We start from the raw sequence: 20,580 nt of genomic DNA, 5'->3' as shown, positions 1-20,580 counted from the left end.
GGCTAACTTTTTTTGATCAAAAAATTCTTCCTTGATCCATAACCACTTAATAAAGTTCTTTAGGAAAGGTCTTATTGCTTCAATAGCGGGTGTTAAATGAGGCCTGTTAAGAGAAAGCGTAAAACTCAGACAACCGCCATTGAAATGATGGTTTTGTTCTGACTAGGTCAGACCAGTGACTCTCTCAACCCTATCAGTGATCCATGAGTGCCAGTGTTGTGACTATCACAATGACATTCACTAAAAAGTTAGGAAAACCCACAGTTTACCTGGCCAATGTTATAGCCCTCTCCTAACCTGTGAGATGTTGACACAAAGGGTGATGGGTGATGAAATAAGGTATTCTGGTCTCCATTATGAGTCTGTTGGCCTGCTCTATCAGTCTGGGCTACAAACCTCTACAGAAGTAAGTGAAAAATTATTTCATTGTTGTTCTGATGAGGTGCAAGGTTATAGTGGAAAGAGCAGGCATTGGCATTAAACAAACTTAGGTTTGCAAACATAACCCTGGGCTTTTTTTCTTTTTTAAATTCTTAGATCCTCAATCTACTTTGAAAGGTTAATGTGAGGACTAAAAATGGTACACAGAAAGTGCTCATCACAGCCTGGAATGTAGGCAACCATGAGAAACGGTTACCACCATTATTATTGTCACTTAACGTGGGGCAAGCCTTGCCAACAACTTTACTATATGATTGTTTGTCCCTAACCAGTCACCTTCTAGTTAATCCTCCTGATACATCATAAACGTGGTTATGAGAGTGTGAGTTTTAAATTGTTTTATTATCTTTCAGATCTGTAAGAGCAGAGCTAAAGAATCTCAGCAGTATTATCACAGCTTGGCTGTCCGGCAGAGTCTGGCTGTCCATTTTAACATTCAGCAGGACTGTGGTCATTTCCTTGCTGAAGTCCCTAACCGTCTGCTTCCCTGGGAGGATCCTGATGACCCTGAAAAGGAAGAAGATGACATGGAAGAGACTGAAGAAGAAGCCAAAGGAGAAACGGATGGGAAAAACCCAAAGCCCTGTTCTGAAGCAGCATCATCCCAGAAAGAGAGCCAGGGAGTCATGAGCAAGAAGCAGAGGAGCCATGTTGTAGTCATCACCAGGGAAGTTCCATGTCTCACTGTGGCTGATTTTGTGCGAGACTCTCTGGCCCAGCATGGGAAAAGCCCTGATTTGTATGAGAGGCAGGTGTGTCTGCTGCTCTTACAGCTATGCTCTGGTCTTGAACACCTCAAACCCTACCATGTCACTCACTGCGATCTACGCCTAGAGAACCTGCTACTTGTCCACTACCAGCCTGGGGGCACTGCCCAAGGCTTTGGGCCTGCGGAGCCCAGCCCCACCTCATCTTATCCCACTAGGCTTATAGTGAGCAACTTCTCTCAGGCCAAACAGAAGAGCCATCTGGTGGACCCCGAGATCCTCCGGGACCAGTCTCGCCTTGCCCCAGAGATCATAACAGCTACCCAGTATAAAAAGTGTGATGAGTTCCAGACAGGCATCCTTATCTATGAGATGCTGCACCTACCCAACCCCTTTGATGAGAACCCAGAGCTGAAGGAGAGGGAATACACACGAGCAGACCTGCCTCGCATCCCGCTCCGCTCCCCCTACTCCCGGGGTCTGCAGCAGCTGGCCAGCTGCCTCCTGAATCCCAACCCTTCTGAGCGGATCCTCATTTCAGACGCCAAAGGCATCCTCCAGTGTCTGCTCTGGGGCCCCCGCGAAGATCTCTTCCAGACTTTCACCGCCTGCCCTAGCCTAGTGCAGAGGAACACCCTGCTCCAAAACTGGCTAGACATCAAGCGAACACTGCTCATGATCAAGTTTGCTGAGAAGTCCCTGGACAGGGAAGGTGGGATCAGCCTTGAGGACTGGCTTTGTGCTCAGTATTTGGCTTTTGCCACTACAGACTCCCTCAGTTGTATTGTGAAAATTCTGCAGCACCGTTAATATGTACCTGGATGCTGCTTTTACCACATCTTCACCTTCTTCTTGTCACCCATGCACTTCCCCTTCCTAGTGCTCACTCCAAATTCAAGGAAAGAAGAAAGACAAACCTCTATCCCTGTCCATGAAGTAGGTCCATTCAGAAAGGTTATCCACTGCCCCAAATTGAATGAGAAGCTGAGTCTGTCTTAACTTTACAGAAATTCAGCTGCACAAACTTGCGGTTGCCTTCCCTTGAAACACCTTCTATCCTAATAGAAGAAAATGCAGGTAAAAATGAAAATCCATATTCTTGAAGGGACAGCTTCTTTGGTATGAACTCAGTGAGCCAGTGAGCTGTGTCCATTTCCTCCATAATTCTGGATATCACCTATCTTTTTAGCACCGAGTATTTATTCTCACTAGCAGTAGACAGACTTAACCAGTCTCTACCATGACCCAGTAGACTCTGACAACAGACTCTTCCTTTAAGGTGTCAACAACTGACTTACTAGGCAGAACTGCCATCCTTAGCAGCAGCCCAGTTTTGGTTACCAGGGACTGTATCCTTTGTTCCAGGAGAGAGTAGAAAGAAAAGGAGAGATCCCATCCTTGGGTCATCGACCCATTTTCATTGCCATTATCTGTAAGTATGTGCACTGCATGGGGGACAGCCCTAATAGTCTCCCCTCTGCTGCCACTGCCTGATTCTCCACTCTGTCCCCACTTGCCAGTGAAGTTTGGATTTATCAGCCACTTGTGGCCCATTACAGAGCTGACCCAAGGTGGTGTCACCAATGCTTCAGCAGGATGGAGTGCAGTTCAGAGCTTATAAATAGCTGGCAGGGCATGAGGAGATGATTTTCTTGCATGTGCAATTCTCTAGGGGCCATCAGGGAACAGAGGTTAAAGTACCCTTTGATTACTGTCAGAACTGTCAGCATTTGCAGTTTTCCCCTGAGCAGTAATTGGCCAGCTCCCTTCTATCAGTAGCCAGTGTTAACTAGTTTAGCAAATGCTGTAAACAATTTCCCTGAATGAAATAGCTGTCAGTGGAGCTCTAAGATCTTACAGGGCACAGTGAGGTGGGCTGTTGGGATGGCCGTAGGCAGGGGAGGAGACGAAGGCCACTGATGAGACTGCTGAACTCCTCAGAATGTTGACCTCTTCTAGAGAGACTGCCTCCCAGTGTAAGTGGCTCATTGCTCCTTCTGACTCTCTCTAAAATGGCTCTGGAAGACAGCTCACAGGAATTCTGATTGCTGAGGTGGGTGATTGAGAGCTGTTCACCATGTGTGCAGCTCCCCTCCTATGGATATATGTGCAATTTTTGTATGTATTTTTTTTAGCTGTATATTACAGTGTTTATGTTGCAACTTCACCTGAAGCGAGTCTACAGAAACCTTCCCCCTTCTTCCCTTGGCACATATTTGCGCTAAGAGATGAGCGTTCCTTCCACTGGGGTGTGTGTGTGTGTGTGTGTGTGTACATGTGTGCACCTGTGCTTGTTTTATTCAAAACTGTGAGTATGTGTTTACTTTGACCTTGAAATCCCAAGAGTCACTCGAACAATGTGTGTGTACACTTGTGTGCCCATGTGTGCGTGCACACGCATGCTGGAAGTAGAGGCCACGCCTCTAGAGAAGCAACTGTGGCAGGGTTGACAGACATGTTCTCTGTGCCTAGTGAGTGAGTGAGCCCTGAGGCCCCTCATCTACCAGTGCAGAGTTTCCTTAAAGCCAAGACTGATTGTGCAGTATTACTTACATAGCACATTAGTGGCCTTGGAAATTTCTAAACTTTTAACATTTTTAACAGCCTTTCATGTGATTCATGTATATGAAAGAGGATCAGGAAAGGAGAATGATGTATTTTATTGTGCTCTTATTGTTTTTTTAAGTGATTGGAATATGTGAGGCTCTACATGAAGAATGTCCTTATACCCTGGCCAGCAATATAGGATTCACAGGGAGGAAGGCTGGTTAGCCCACAAAGAGTCTTGCCTCCTCTAGCCAGAGTGCAGGGCTCTGCTCCTAGGAATGGCCATGGAGTGGGCATGCTGCTGCAGGCCAGCAGTCCGCTCTTGGTGTCCTGTGGCATGGCCGCTCCCTGCCTTGAAGGTTGGTGTTTGGTTCATCTTAGCATAGCCCATGTGCACATAACTCCTTGCCTGATTATGCACTGAAGTGGCAGCACACAGACCACTGACCATGTCAGCCAGCACATTCCCTTAACCTCCCCCACCTCCCACCTTGCAATGGCTTGCATTTTGAGATATACCTTCTCAATGTCACGTTCGTGGTGCCTTGCCCATGTAAATTTGAATGTTGACTATTTAATAAGGTTACATATTTAATGCAGAATGTTCCCTGGTCCCTCTATTTGTTATGTCTCTACATATCTTTTTTTTTTCTTTCTTGCTCTTTTTCTGTTATGATTTGGATCCAGTCTTTACTTTAACTCTATGGTGTAATAAGCATGGACACCTCCACTACCATTATCTTACAGCACTGGTAAACCAAGCACTTCTTCACATCAGATGTTTTTAGTACTGTTTTTATATTCAGATTTGTTAAGGGCAAAGATGAATGCAAACTAGCCAGAGAAGAGCCTCAGGCTTCCCAGAGACAGGTGGCTAGATTAATTTTTCTCTGGGTGATGGCCAAAGAATGTGAGGTAGAGAGGGAAGGGGGTGTTACAGGTTAGAGCAGAATAGAGAAAGAAACTATATTTCTAGGCAAAAAGTACTACATGAGTTGGTCTTCAGAATATTTTTCCAAAAAAATGAAATTCAGTCAGTTTAACATCACAAATATTTTTCGTTTTAATTGTGGTAGGAACTTTGAATTTGTTCATCAACTGGAAAGAAATCCTACCCTCTGTAGACACATATACACACACACATTTTATATATATACATATATATATGTTTGAATTGTGACTAGTATAGCACTTTACGTTTTCTCAAGTAACACGAAGTTACTGCCTTCAATATTGATTGGAAATTGTTTTCTATTGAAGTCTATACTATAGAGTTTGCCATTTATATTGAGAGTTTGAACAATTAAGCTCCTATTGGAACTTTTCCTTAAGCCACATGAGCATGAACAATCTCTGTGACACTTGGGTGCTAGAGAAACACAACAGTGGCTAAAGTAGCCAAGAGCAAGACTGAATGTATAGCAGAGTGCCTTGTTAGAGTGGTAACCTAGTCTTGGAAGCGATTCAGAGGATATTTCACAAAGAGGACTAGAACTTCAAGAAGCCTCCTGTGCTGGCTGAGGTGAGCCCTTTTGGTATATGTACGCTACTGGGATGCCTAGAAGCCAATTCGTGAAGAATAACAGCAGGATGAGAAAAAGAGTAACTGTAACCTGTGGAACGACAACATAAGAATCACCAACCCCTAGGCTGAGCTAGAACTGGAAGCCAGGAATATGGCAATGAGTTTCAAGATTTGCCCTCAGAAGATGAACTGGGTGAGGTATGGGTTGGGGTGACGGCACAAGCACTCATCCTACCTACCCTGCTGCTGTTGAGGAGCTAGAAGTAAAACATATTGGTTATAGATTTTAACAGTTGGAGTAGCCTCCCATTGTCAGATTAAGTGGGGGTCAATTTTGCTTCCAAACTCAGAATAAGTTTGTAAACGTGGGAAAGTCTAAGCCAAGAGAGCTAAAGCTCTAGAAATACTAATGACATTTCTGGGAGTAAAACTACCGAAAATTATATCTTAAAAGTTTCTAGTAGTATAAAGTTCCCAGGCCAGGAGCAATGGCTCATGCCTGTAATCCAGCACTTTAGGAGACCGAGGTGAGCGGATCACCTGAGGTCAGGAGATCAAGACCAGCCTGGCCAACATAGTGAAACCCCGTCTCTACTAAAAATACAAAAATTAGTCAGGCGTGGTGGCAGGCGCCTGTAATCTCAGCTACTCGGGAGGATGAGGCAAGAGAATCGCTTGAACCCAGGAGATGGAGGTTGCAGTGAGCCGAGATTGCGCCATCACACTCCAGCCTGGGAGACAAGAGTGAGAGTTCGTCTCAAAAAAAAAAAAGGGGTTCCAGGAAAGATCTTTGGGTCCTACTAAGCTTCTCAATTTTGAGTTACGAATACTTTGGTTCTGGGAAGTAACCTGACGTTTGGTTTTGCTGGAGGGTTTTCACTAGATTTCGCTGGAATTAGGATTTTCTCCTAGATTTTACCAGCAATGATCTGAAAAAGTACAGCCTAGTCCCAGAAATAGAGATGGATTTAGGATACTACACTATATTTCAAATGATTCTAGATGTGTAAATATAGTATGAACATTCTTGGAGAGGGGTAAGAAAAATTGGACTTCCTGGGCCAACCCTGGCATGTTTTTCATTCCCATCACTAGTTAATAAGGATTGAAAATTCTGCTCCAGGCTAATGAGTGAACAGGATGGCTGCCCACAAAACCAGGTTATTAGTTTTACCTCATTGAAGCTCATATTCTCAAAGGCCCAAAGTGCTGTGCCGAGACAAATCCAAGTGCTGCTCCTGCCGAAGTGCGCACTGAAGTCCAGCTGTCCGTGCTTACAGCAGTGCCGGAAGTGGGGATTCCATGGACCAAAAACGCTGCCGTAAGGGAGGCCAGAAGAGTTATAGTGCAAGATACTGGGAGAGATTATACCAAAGAAATCAAGCCTTTTTATCTGATGCTTGTAAGATGATGAGGGTGAGCTGTGACAGATGCCATGGGAGAGGAGTTCACATACATTCCATGTCAAGGCATTTAGCTGATAAATCCATCCTCAGAAAAGCACCTTTTTAAAAAGCCCATTTTGTATATTAGAAGAAGAAGAAGAAATGATGATGATGATGATGATGATGAAATCCCTGGCAGATATGAAGTTCCTCAGTATTTTAGGAGAAGGAACTCTTCCATCTCCCCTTGACATGACTGTGGCTATTGTCCAAACCTCAGCTTGAGAACATCATATCAATATAATACTGAGAACGGAGGATTTTTTTTAAGGGATATGGTAGTTAATAGGTTTGTTTAAAGAACTCTTGGGAAATTTCTCAACAAATTGTAATTGTTTTTATAAACCTTCTTACAGAGTTGTTTACCATTCATCATCACCATCATTTAATATCTATAAGTGCCCAGAATGTACAAGGTGCTATACAGCTGTTAAACACCCCTTCCCTGCAACTGTTTAAAATTAGAATAGATTTTTGCATCACCCACTGCTAGAAACTTTCCCCACCTAGGTGGGCTGCGAGGGCCTGCATTCCCAACATCCCATTACATGTTTCCCACTCCAGAAAGTCTCCAGGTTTATTCCAGCTTTTTATCTTGACGTGTCCCATCCACCCCCATGGTTTGGTTGGTTTTGTTTTGTTTTGTTTTTAATCAAGAAAGTTTCAGGGAATCAAAAGAGGTCAGAAATTTTTTAACCTAGCAGAAGTACAGAGTCATATATTTTGCTACGAATATTGTTGTAGTACAGAAAACTCACTTTGCCTGTTAGTGTGTGGATAGTATGTGTGTGTCCGCACTCGTGATAACTTGAATGTTGAACCAGACATAGGGTTCGTTTTTGAAAGGTTAAACCACACCGCTTCAGGAACTTGCTCCAAATACTACTTGGTTATCCCTTCCTTTACCAGTTAGAGCTAAAGAGTGTGATGTGTGAACACACTGGGTTGGGATTTTCTGTCGAGGATATGCAGGGCATTTTGGCATGAGGCAAATACAGAAGCAAGATTTCATTCTACTTAGTGATTTGAATCATGACAGTCCTCATTCCAATCTCTCTTTAATTCTCTCTGGCCCTGCCCACACTCTATATTTGAAAATCTTGTTTTTGCTCTTTCCAGAGCTTCAACCCTCTACTTACCTATTGTAAAGTTGTATAAATCTATCATTGAAAGGTCCCCTCTGCCACCAGTGGCGCCACCCTTTGGTTTGCTGTGGTACTTTGCTGTGTACTCTGTGGCATCATGTTACTGTGTAAATAAATTCATTTTAATACACACTAAAAAACAGACAAATGCTTGTCCTTTCGGCGACTCTTCCACACTGATATGCTGAGGAGGGTTTGGTTGCAGACATGGTTATGTCTTGTCCCCCCAGGGTAGGTGCCCTGTCCATAATGCAGGAAATGATGGCTTTCAGCCACTGTGCCTTCTGCACTCTGGGTCCTCATCCCCTGCTGACATGGATTATATTTATCTTTATTCCCTGTCTAATCTGAGGAAATCAGGCCCCAAAGAGAAAGCGAAGCCATTCTGCTTTTCCCAGACCTCAGAAGGCTGCAGGTTTGCTGTGTGAGATCGCCCCCTGGTGAGCAGTCACCTGAGGCTTCCTGGGTTTGTACTGCATGTTGAGAGGCTGGGTTAGCTGGCTCTGGCTGACCCTCTCCGTGGAAATCAGAGCTGTTCAGGTAATGTGAGCGGGGGCAGGGCATCATCTGCAAGATTCACATGCCTTTGACACACAGTGATACACAGGGGCCTCACAAAGGCAGACAAGCTAATGTGTGGACACTTCAGCAGCACAGAGGAGGCTGCCTGGCTTAAGCAGGAAGAGTCAGCAGTGGTAGCAACAACTGCCGCATTATTAGAGGAGAACAGATGAAAAAGCAAACGTAGATTCTAAATTTAGAGCAGATTTTAGAGCACCAAACCCTTTACAGTGGACACTGTCTTTTCCACTAGCAAGCACTCTGGAATTTGCAGATACTGTTTTTAAGGCATATCCCAGAAGAGTGGCTGCCAGACTTGAGGTTTATGTTGCTGAGGAGCAACAGAACAGAACCCATGTTGGTGTGGACCCAGAAGCTCCCTGTGTGTTGCCTGGGCCCAGGAGGAAGGGTCAACAGCAAGACTGACTAGATAATCCCCAGGGACACAGGCCCTGCCTGCTGCAGCTATGTAGCCTGCTTGCTGGAGAAGAGCCTAGGGAACTTCCCTTCTAGTTGTCAGCTCAACACACTGGCTTCTAGGGGAAAGGAAGCAAAGAAAAAAGTAGGCAGTTGGGGTTGGGAGGTCACATAAACAGAAGGCTCCAGGACCGGGCTGCTGTGTGAAACTGCTGGCCTGAGTGGTCACCCTGTGTGCCAGGCCAGGTCTCACTAACGCAGGACTCCATAACAATTGCTGCAGTACTGACTGAGTGATTACATTAAATATTAAAAGCTGAAGGGTCCAGTGCCCTTATACAAAGGCTGAAATGTAACAAAAGCCCCACTGGGAGTTTTGCCTAGACCTTTCCTGGGCCTTGAAGCATGACAAAATAACAAAGGAATTCTTAACAGGACCTGTTTAGGATTAAACAAGTTTATTGGGGGTCTGAAGGAACTCCCCACACCTCCATGATTTAGCAGGAGACAAGATAAGGGTAATCACCCCAGCACTTGGACCCTTTTAGATTAAGTAAACTTAACTGAGGCTCCAGAGGAAGGTCTTCAAGACTCAGACCTTAGTTACAGATTAAAAGAAGTTGGCCAGGTGCGGTGGCTCACACCTGTAATCCCAGCACTTTGGGACCCAGAGGCGGGTCGGATCATGAGGTCAGAGACCGAGACCATCCTGGCTAACATGGTGGAACGCCGTCTCTACCGAAAATACAAAAAATTAACTGGGCGTGTTGGCAGGCACCTGTAGTCCCAGCTACTCGGGAGGCTGGGGCAGGAGAATGGCATGAACCCAGGAGGCGGAGTTTGCAGTGAGCCAAGATCGCGCCACTGCACTCCAACCTGGGCGATCGAGCGAGACTCCGTCTCAAAAATAAATAAATAAAAAGTCACTTATGTCTTTAGATTAATGAACACTTTCACGTAGACATATAGCTTAGAAGGTATATAAGATCTGGGAAACGGTAATTTTGAGTTGATCTGGCGATAACTTCCAGGCCTTCTCCCTGTAACTGGTTACAGAGATAAAAATCCCTTCTCTCCCAGTACATCTGCATCTCGTTACTGGGCTGCAAGAATAAGAAGCCTGACTCCCAGTTTGGTCCAGGAACACCTGGAGCCCTGAAAGGATACAGGCCAGTGGATGGTGGGACCAGTTCAGGATTACCCAAGCCAGACTCTACGTGAGGTGGAACAAGCCCAGAAAAAAACACTGAGTTTCTATTCTTCAGTGGGATTACTTTGTCCCTTGGTGTAACTGGAGAGCCTGGAGGTAAATTATCCTATTCCCCTTCCCCATTACGTCACCCAGCATGGGATTCATTCCTGAAGATTCTATTAGTGGTCCTCAGTGACACCATCCTGTCTGACTCTGGGTTGTCCAGAGGCAATGGGCGACCGACATTTGGATGGGGCCTTTGGCAGCTCCATGCCTGCAGGGTGTTGTCTTTCAACCTAAGCCACAGAGAATCTTGATTTCTTTCCTGCCTGGAGAGAATTGGTGTGGGGAACTCTCCTTTGCCTGGGGTTGTAAGTGTGTACCTTCTGCTCCAGGAGCTCTTTGCCGCCTCTCCAAGGCCTAGAAGATTACGCTTCCTTTTAAGTGAGCTCGCACTCTGTTCTACAAGGGAAGGAACTTCATTAGTGCCATAGGAGCCAAGAACTGCAGTTGGCAGATCACAAGTTGTTAAGAGCAACTCAAGGCAATTACAGCTGAAACTTAAAAATCGGATTTCACACTGGGTGGAGGGGGGTAGGAGGGAATTTGTTGCCAAGATCCAGTTCTCTGAAATTTGCAAACCTCTAAAAGGAAATAGGCTTTTTGGACACAAACTGACTTCCTTGAGATCCCAGATAAACCTCTGTACAGGTATGTGCGCGCGCACACACACACACACCCCAATTAATGGTTCCCTTGCCGTCTGGGAAGTGCATGGAAGCAACCAGAAAGCTAAGTGCTAATGCTATGAGGACTTCTGAGGAATCTGCAATTATGAGGACCAGGGTCCTCTAGAGAAGTAATTCTCATGTAGGAAGTGGAGGGTATAGGGACTTGGGTTTTCCCCACCAGGACCACCCATTGCTCACCAGCCCACACTTGAGCTGGAGTCAAAGATAGAGCAAACACCTCCAAGCCTATGGTTCATCTTTGCCCTGGGATGGGAGATGGGAGGCAAAATGTACCTCAGGTAAGGAGAATGTGGAGGGATAAAGTCACCAGGCCCCCAGGGAAGGGCAAAGTTGAATGCCTTGAGGAGCTGAGGTGCTCCTTTTCCAGGGTAAAGGAGTCTGTCTCTAGAAAGCCAGCCTGGGGGTGCTTTCCCATGAACTAGCTTAACAGCTTAATTTTATCTTCACAATCCGGTGAGCTGGTTTCTAGAACTATCCCCATTTTACCCATGTGAAAACAAGCCAGTGAGGGTTTGTTTGCCCCAGATCCTTAGTAAGGGAACTACAACTTGTCCTCCAGCAGCCTAACTCCACCTCCCAGTTTCCTGGAGTGAGGGACAGTCTTCCCTCACTCTCTGGCTGTCACCCCAGTATCATCAGTGGCTTCTTGGTGTCCAGAGAAGAAAATCCAATTGCTGAGTCTATGTCCTCTACCTCTCATGCTTATTGCTGACCAGACATTGCAGCAGCCCTACTCTCCAGGCTGGCCTGGGAAACATGCATTGAAATTCTCTGCGCCCACATCGTTCCTGTTCTTTTTCTCCGTGTTCTTCATGGCCCCATTCAGCCAAGAAGCTTTTGGGATGATACCCATCTGAAATCACCAACTCACTCCCCAGCTTCAGCTCCTAGCCTGGTGTGTGTGTGTGTCTGTGTGTGTGCACGTCCCTTCTTGTGAGCTCCTCCAGGGAGGCCATGGCTTTAGCTGCTCTGCCTGCTGTCCTTGGTGTCTGACTCAACTAGCAGGAAGACAGGAGGAAGAGAACCGCCCCTCGCTGCTCCACTGGGCCAGGCCCTGGTCCAGCCTTTCTCACACATTACCTCATTTGATCTCCACTACAGCCATTTTACAGAAGAGGCAACTCAGAATGGGTAAGAAACTTGCCCAAAGCTGCATAGCTAGTAAGTGGTAGAGCTGAGATTCAAACCTAGGCCTGAAGCCAGTTGTCCCCACCACCATACAAGTCTTTGTCTATTGGCTTGTTTTTGTGCTAGTGGATAGGCCCAGGCCTATGGGTGTTTGCTCCAACTTGGGGTAGCCAAGGAGTGCTTCCTGATGTGGGCAGAGAGTATGAGTGAGAAGAGAGCGTTGGCTAGGCTGAGCAGTCAGATCTGTAGCTTACCTGGAGGGCCAGCACATTTCCCTGTCAGACCTTCACTGAGCTCCTGTAGGATGAAAAGTAAATAACCAAGAAAAAGATTTCAACACATACAACAGATACAGGGTTAAAATTCTGAGTTATAAAGAGGTGCTACAAATCATTAGGAACATAAAACACTAATAGATGAGAACAGAGAAGTCATAGAAGACCCCAAACGTTTAACCTTTCTAGAAACAAGAGAAAAATCCTAAGATGGCATATCTAAAAAAATTTTTAACAGCTTTGTCTGATTGATTATAAAAATAATACCTGTTTACAGTAGAAAATGTGGAAGGTAAAATTGACCCACTAGGTCACCATCTAGAAGTGACCACCATTAACATTTACTGTATATCCTGCAACTGTTGTTTACTCTGCCTTTTTCCTTTTAAATTAAGATCATATTATTGGCATCTCATTTTCCACCTATCAAATTAGCAAAGCTTTTTTTAAAGCTTATACTCCGTGCTGGTGACAGTGTATACAGTTCAGTCAATGTTGGTGCAATTGAATTGGATGGAAAGGGACTTGATTCATCCTGTCCTGGGGTGTCGGGCAAGGGCTGACCTCAGTAGTCAGTGTGGTGGTGGGTAATAGAGATTTCAGACCTCCAAGGTCAAAGTGACAGAGTCACCAAGGAACTTTTCAAAAGGAAAGACCACCCAAGTCCAGTGACTCTGAGACCCCCTCCTCCCCAGGGTCCTTCAGCTATCCTGAGCTTGTAAGGGGCCTCTCTGCCTGAATCCAGATTTAGCTCCAGGTTCCACCTCTGACAAACTGTGTCCTCAGCCACTCTCTGAGCCTTGGTTTCGAAGGGGATTCCTACCTCACTGGGTCATTGTCAGGATTAAAGGACACAGTCCAGCAAGTGTGTTTAGTCCACTGCCAGGCAATAGTAAGTGCTCAAATACTGTTAGATCAAAAAGGCAAACTCTGAGTGGATATTTACTTTCTGTTTTTATAACCAAGGACTCATCAGGGGATTTCTGCTGAACAAAGGCACTGTGAATTCAAATCTCGGCCTTGTAAGACTCAAAAAACTGCTTGCAGCTTTTGAGTGGCAATTTCTCCAGCTTTCCAAGTATCTCCTGGCTGAATTTCAGAAAGCCTGGTTAGGCCGGGCGCGGTGGCTCAAGCCTGTAATCCCAGCACTTTGGGAGGCCAAGACGGGTGGATCACGAGGTCAGGAGATCGAGACCATCCTGGCAAACATGGTGAAACCTCGTCTCTACTAAAAAATACAAAAAACTAGCCAGGCGAGGTGGCGGGCGCCTGTAGTCCCAGCTACTCGGGAGGCTGAGCCGGGAGAATGGCGTAAACCCGGGAGGCGGAGCTTGCAGTGAGCTGAGATCTGGCCACTGCACTCCAGCCTGGGCGACAGAGCGAGACTCCGTCTCAAAAAAAAAAAAAAAAAAAAAAAAAAAAAAAGAAAGCCTGGTTAACAGTCATTTCTCTGAACACCTCCTATCTGCCCAAGGCGACATAGCACATCAGAGGCAGAAATGAGTCCACGCCTCTGAATCCAAGCCTGCCTTCCTCCCTACACAACCTGGACCCTTTACTGGAGGAGAGTCAGGCACAGTGGTAAACTGACAAGGGACAGGGCTGCAATGGGAAGTGGGGGATGAGAATGAAAGTAGTTGTCGGGAGCCCCTCTAGCTCTGGGCCAAGGTGCTCTTTAGAGGGTGTCTGTGTCCAGAAGCACCCCCTCCCTCCCTCAGGAAGGGGCTAGCCCAGGCCCTCACCCTTCCTCGGAGCCCGCTGCCCACATCAGAGCCCTCATATCAGCTCCCCTTATGACACTGCCTTGCATAATAAATGCTTCAGTTGAATGTACTTTATTTTGGGGAAAGTCATTAAACTCCTTTTGTGGAAACATTTTAATTGAATTAGATTGTTTTGTGATTGTAATAAATGTTAATTAATTGAGTGGGCTGAGTGTCCTTGGATGTAGCTGGCTTCTCTCAGTTTAATTAGGAGGTGAATGTGGACTTGTTTCTTTTTGCTATGAGTCTGTGGCTTAAATTTATCTTTTCAGCTAATAAAGTGATCAGGCGAATGCAGGGAGCAGATTATTTCTTATATCTGAAATTTAATAGCCTGCTTCGCTCACAGAGCCAAGTGGCAGCCTCTGCTTGGCATCACTGGGGCGTGACCCAGTTCTCCATCTTGGCTTAATGAAGTTTCTCCATTTCTCTTGGGAAAAGAAAGAAGTTTTAAGTTCTACAAACATGCCTTTATCTCAAGGATACTAGTCACCTTGGGGAATGATGCTGTTGGTTCCCACAGGTGTGGCTGACCTGAGAGGCATGTGGTCTGCAAGGCAACCAAGACTCCTGAGCTTTTCGTCCGTCCCTGGAGCAGGCAGGCAGGACTTGGGTAGGTACTGAATCTCAGAACAGCCAACAGACCCTGGCAGCTTCCTCATTGTAGAGATGCTGCAGCTGCAGCCCAGAGAGAGAAAGGGCATGCCCAAGGCCACACAGTGTGGCCCTGGGACAGTAACACTTACATCCCCCAGCATCTCTGACTAGTAACGAATTCAGTTTGGGTCAGCCAGCACTGACATGAGCCAGACTCTTGGCTATGTGAGAGGGTAGAGGAAGGTCCAAGGTCCTCAAGGAGGTTGCAAAATAGTGACAGCCATGTTGTGTAAACCAGAAAAAAGAGAGGGATCCATACAACATAGAAGACAGTGTGAGGGGGCAGGCATGTTACCTTGACTTGTGGATAGGAAGGGCAGTCTGGGTAGCCTTCTGAGAGGGGATGAGTCTGCACTAAGTTTTGAAGGATGAATAGGAGTTCCCCAGGAGGACAAAGTGTGAAGAATGTTATTCCAGACAGAGGCAACAGTATATGCAAAGCCAAGTTCATTCCGGCACATCCTGGCAAACATGTAAGAGCCACAGGAAGCCCTCAGCAGAGGCAGGACATGCTCAGATTTGCACTGTAGGCTGTAGAAGTGGAGGAGAGACCAGAGTGAGAAATGAGGGATAGAAAGAACCAGGGGAGAGAGGCTGGGAGCCCAGCCCAGCTCACTGCCATGGAGATGGAAGAGCAGGGTCAGACTCTAGAAATATCTAGGAGGTAGAACCAATAGTTCCCAGCTTCCCAGAGGGTCAGGCCTCCAGAGGAGGCCCCAAGAGGGAGAATGTAAGGACGAAGGAAGGGTGATGTCCTCTCTCTTAGACAGGTTCTTTGGCAACTAAATGGCTTGTGTTCCCCTGAATGGTGCTGCGAGGTGACAAGACTTGCAATAGCGGTGACAGCTCACACTGAGCCGCTTCCTTAGGCCAGATACCGTTACATGTGATGTGTGATGAACTTTATCTTCAGGACAACCCTGCAAGGGGGCTTCATTTCCTACTCCATTTCACCAGTGAGGAAACCTGGGCATGGAGATGGTTAATGACCTGCCCAAGGTCACCACGCTGAGGAAGTAGCAGAGTGGTAGCTCTCCCAGGCTAGCCAGGGCCTCTCTGATCTACCCCAAATTTATGTGTGCTCCATATTCAAATAGGGCTTGCTTGACTCTTTACCCCAAATTATCCATTGTAACAGGTAACGAGAGTCTAGGCTTTCTTTTGAAAAATCAAGAGGCCTTCCAGCACCAAACATCATTGCCCAGGAGCACAGGGGCCTTGGTCCTTGGTAGCTTATCCCTTCCTCATTCATGCCCAGGGCCCCTGCTGTCTGGTGGGAGGAGGCAAGGAGTCCAGGCTGGGCTGCTTTTTTGCAGACCCCACAGTATAGCAAGAAGGGCCTGGTTCCATCTCACTGACTCCCCGTGTGATCCTGGGAAAGTCCCTTCCCTCTCCAGGCCTCAGGAACTGACCAGGACTGCCATGGAGTCTCCAGGGAGCCACATGTGTAGGACTTCAGGCACATGGTAGTTGATGGCTGTTGTGATTAAGGCTGCCTGGGCCTTGATCCTGGTTCTCTCGAGGCCAAGGGGATTTGAGGCCACAGGACACAGAAAAGTGTCTTCACAGGGGCAGCCACTAATCCCAGAAATTGGCCCCCAGGCCCTGCCACCCAGGAATCAAGCTCACTGCTTGTAGAGCCTCTTTCTTCAGTAGGCCCCCTTTCTCTGCAAACCCCTAGTTTGCTGGGAACCCCAGAGGCACATCCTTTCCCATCCATATGCCTCCACTATCTCTGCTTGGCAGGACTATAGTCACCCTTCAAGGCCTCAGTCTAGCCCACCTCCTCCCCAGCCCCATCAGACTTCTCCCCACCCCCTGCCCTTTGGGTACTTCCTATGGGTATCTGGCCCCATTCTGCCCTTCTCTGCCACTGGGCACTTTTCTGATGCTGGAGAGCTCCCAGAGCAGCGCACACACACACACACACACACATCTGGTCCCTCTCCCATTTTGTGATCACAGCTGGCCTTCTCTCTAGCTCTGCCCTGTCTGGCTCTGGGACCTCTCCCCCACTCTGCCCTACCCTTCATCAGGCTGTTGCGGATGCTTCTCCAGCCCCCAGGACATTCTCACCCCACCCTTCTCACTGGAACATGCCCTGACTTTGGGGCAGGGGCTGGCACTAGGCAAGCTGTCACTACACACCACAGTGGCCCTGTCTCTGGGAAAATAAATGGAACATGACTTGGGAGCTTGTCATGTGCTGGCTCCAGGAGACTCCCACAAAAAAAAAAAAAAACATGGAGGAAGCAAACCAAGATCCTTCTCAAGAAGGCCAGGAAAGTAGGCCCTGAAAGCAGGATTAAGAAGCTTTTCCCTCTTCTCCCTGCCTGCTAGAAAGCAAACAGCAGTGGGGTTAACTGGTTCCCAATTGATAGGCTTCCTGTCACCCTTCCCCCTCCTTCTCCTGTAGGACAGACCAGCTGTTGGGGCCAGATTAATGGCCACAATTAAAAGCAAAATGCCCTTGCTGTGGCCCACTGTCCTCCCATACCTGTGAGCCTGGAGGCTGAGCTCTAAGCCCCAGGAATGGGAGATTTGTAATGAAATCAGACAGGCCTCTTAACCGCTGATGGTATCAGGGCCCAGGGGAGATGCAGACTTATTTCCTAATCTCCTGTGGAGCATCTGTCAGCCCCACTACACAGCAATGTCATTCCTGTGTGCAGCAAGGACCTTTCATGGGGCAGACTGTCAACAGCCTGCCTGCTGCCCACCCGTCCCCCGAAGCTCCCCAAAGCCACTTCCCCTTTCCTGGACTCAGGCTGCACAGGCATTCACAAATGCTCACACCCCGCACACTCATATGCTCTCATCCATACACAATCATTCTGATTCATTCATAAATTGCCTGCTGTGCCCCAATTGCACTGACAGACAAAAGAGAAAAATAAGAACATCTCTTTAGCAGTGTTGGAAAACAGAAAAGGGTATCATTGCTAAAGCAGTCATTTTGAGGGATTCCTAGAAGCAGAGAAGCGGATGAAAACAAGCAAAATGAGAGGCCCATTGACGCTGCACAGCTAGACAAGTCAGGGGGCTGCTTTCCCTGCTAGAGCCCGGGGAGCTCCCCAACCCCGGGCAGCAGAGCTAAGCAAAGGGGCTGCAGGAGGCCTCAGGAGCTATTTCCATCCCGGCCTTTGTCCCAGGCTTCACTAGATTAGAACCGTGTGCTGAGTCTGCGAGGGGCTTGGGCAGTCTGCATGGGACAAAGGAAATAGGACTCCACGATCCCCATAGAGGGAAAGCAGGGGAGGGTCTTGACCCAGTAGTGGCAGCTTTTACCATAGCCTGCTGCTACTGCTGTCACAGTCTGGTCCCTACGAAGACACCCTGAGGTACCATCAGCAGTGGTGGGTGAAGGGAAGCAGATGGCATGGCCGGGACTCCGCTGAAGCAGTGCATGGAGACCTGGCACTCCCCCATCCCACCCCTCAGCCCCAGCCTCAGTGCCAACCACACTCCTTGACATCTCAGACTTGAGGCACAAGGAATCCTAGGGCTCCTGTCCTCACCCCGGCCATTCGCCCCCAGTTCATGCACTTAGAAAGCGAACACTTTCTGCCCACATCCCTTCGAGAAGGGTTCAGTTACATCAGGAAACCCTGTGTGCTACAGCCCCCTTCTTGACATTCATAATATGTCTTAGCTTGTTAAGGGCTCTGAGAAGTCTTGCAGCATCTTTTATTGTATAATTTACATTCCATGCCGTTACAGATCTTAAGCATTCAGTAGAATGAATTTTGACAAAAGATTACACCCATATAACCCACACCCACATCAATATGTAGAACATTTCATCACTCCAGAAATTCCCCACGTCCACCCCACAGGCAACCACGTTATGACTTCTGTAATGATAGATTCATGTTGCCTGTTCTGAAGCTTCACAGAAATGGATTCTCACAAAACATGTGCCCCTTTGGGTCTGGCTTCTTTCACTCACCATAGTGTCTGTGCAATGCCTCCATGTTGCTATGTGTCAGTAGTTACTTTTCATTGTTGAGCATATTTTCTGGTAAGGTTATAATTATTGCAATTTGTATATCTATTTTCCTGCTGGTAAATATTTAATTTTTTCCAGTTTTTACTGTGAGCAAAGCTGCTGTGAACACTTGTGTGCTAGTCTTGTTGTAAACAGATGTTTCATATTTTTCCTAGGCAGGTGTACCTAGAAATGGAATTTGCAAGTGTGTGCACACTGCTGAACTGTTTTCCAAAGCAATGTATGGGAGTTACTGTTGCTCCATATCCTCGCCATTATTTCATATTGCTTCTTTAGGAACTTTAAAAAAAATTGGTTTAACTGAGTATTTCCCACACTAATTGAGCCACTGGACTTCTAAATCTTTTTATTTAGTATTTCCTTATTTATTTAGAGATGGAGCTTCACTATGTTGCCCAGGCTGGCCTCAAACTCTTGGGCTTACGACACTGTGCCTCCAGAGTTGCTGGGACTACAGGTGCACACCAGCACGCCCAGCTGTACTTTTAAAATATAATCCTTGTTAACATATAATGGAACAAGTGTTTTGTAAAATTTATTTTGGAGAATGAAGATCTAGATCTTTATTTATAAGTAGGAGAAGCAAAAACATTAGCTATTACAATGAATCACCAGATCAATGAGAAGGGGAGGCTTAAAAGAGAGGGCAAGGCTGAGAAAGCTGAAGAAATGGCCTCCCATGAAAAGGAATGAGTACAATCAATCAGACTAACTGTGAGGTTCAAGAGGATGTCACACAGATAAAACTTGACGGAGCAGGCTGCAATGAAAGAGAAAGAGAATTTGAAAATGACCAACATGGCTGTCAAAACGAAAAACTTGAGATTTAATGAACTACAGAATAAGCTCTGCCCCAAAGTAGTGATACTTGTGATTAAAGACAGTGGAGTCTCCACCCCTTTCTTCTCTATGAAACCAAGTAAAACCTTAACAAGAATGAGAAATAAGAGAGAAATGCTCTTTTGCATGAAACTTGGACACTCATAACATCAAAACATAATGTATCGATACTATAACAATTGGTTACTACCCGAGTCTCTCCAGATAGTATAGTATCTGGAGAGGATTCTGAAAGACCATACACCCCTAGAGACCAGGAAGGATAAAACCAAAGACCCCTCTGTTGGTACAGCAAAGGTAGAGTGTTTGGATGGGCTTCTGCACTTTCCTGAATGCTGCTTGGCCGTGTGGCGTGGCTGTGGAGGGAGCGCTGAAAACGGGAAGGCATAAGTTGCCATCCTTGCAGGAAGCTGGATGACCATCTGGTGGGTGACTGGCAGCCCTGCCACTGCTGGTCTTGATGGCTAAAGAGAAGCAAAGGCTGAACCACCACACACAAACCTGGGACATTGTAGGGGCTTGACCGTGGGCGTCCTGGTAGTCTGGGGTGAAGTCACACCTTGGGGAAATTGTGGATTAGAAAGTATATTAGTTCCTGTGACTGCTGAAACAAATTACCACAAACACCAGCTATTTATTCTCTCATAGTTCTAAAGAGCAGAAGTCCCAAATCTGTGTTACTGGGTCAAAATCAAGGTGTTGGCAGTGGGGCTCCCTCCGGAGGCTTAGGGGAGAATCTGCTCCTTCCCTTTTGCAACTTCCAGGGGCTGCCAACACTCCTTAGCCTGTGTCCACACCACTCCCATCTCTGCCTCAGTGGTCATATTGCCCTCCTCTCTCCTGTGTGTGTGTCAAATCTGCTTCTGCCTCTTTCTCATTAGAACACTCATGATTGCATTTAGGGCTCAGCCAGATAATCCAGAATAATTTCTCCATCTCAAGATCCTTAATTTAACCACATATGCAAAAATCTTTGCCATTTAAGGTAACATTCACAGGTTCCAGGGATTAGGGCTTGATATCTTGGGGCTGTTATTCAGTCTACTACAGAAAGTATCACAAGACAAAGCTCAAATGTAAGTTGCACGCTAGCTCAACTCACTGCTTTGGCCTCTGGCTCCTCCTCCATACAATCTTTCATTTTCTTTTTTCCTTCCTTCCTTCCTTCCTTCCTTC

General features: G+C 46.6%; 2 protein-coding genes across 2 annotated transcripts in view; both read left to right on the top strand.

Annotated features, from left to right (window-relative positions):
• Positions 1–7,952, top strand: part of PEAK1 (pseudopodium-enriched atypical kinase 1) — a 164,500-nt gene extending 156,548 nt beyond the window's left edge. Inside the window, exon 7 of the mRNA XM_011932829.1 lies at positions 795–7,952. Within this exon, the coding sequence (XP_011788219.1) occupies positions 795–1,958 (1,164 nt within the window). The 3' untranslated portion in view covers positions 1,959–7,952. The remainder of the gene's footprint in view (positions 1–794) is intronic.
• The window catches only part of TSPAN3 (tetraspanin 3), a 64,369-nt gene continuing 47,779 nt past the window's right edge, over positions 3,991–20,580 (top strand). Inside the window, exon 1 of the mRNA XM_011933008.1 lies at positions 3,991–4,054. Coding sequence (XP_011788398.1) covers positions 3,991–4,054 — 64 coding nt within the window. The remainder of the gene's footprint in view (positions 4,055–20,580) is intronic.

This window comes from Colobus angolensis, unplaced genomic scaffold (assembly GCF_000951035.1).
Source record: "Colobus angolensis palliatus isolate OR3802 unplaced genomic scaffold, Cang.pa_1.0 Scaffold99, whole genome shotgun sequence".
In the NCBI taxonomy this organism is placed as follows: Eukaryota; Metazoa; Chordata; class Mammalia; order Primates; family Cercopithecidae; genus Colobus; species Colobus angolensis.
Note: the sequence above shows the minus strand (reverse complement) of the source record. Positions and strands in the feature narration are given on the sequence as shown.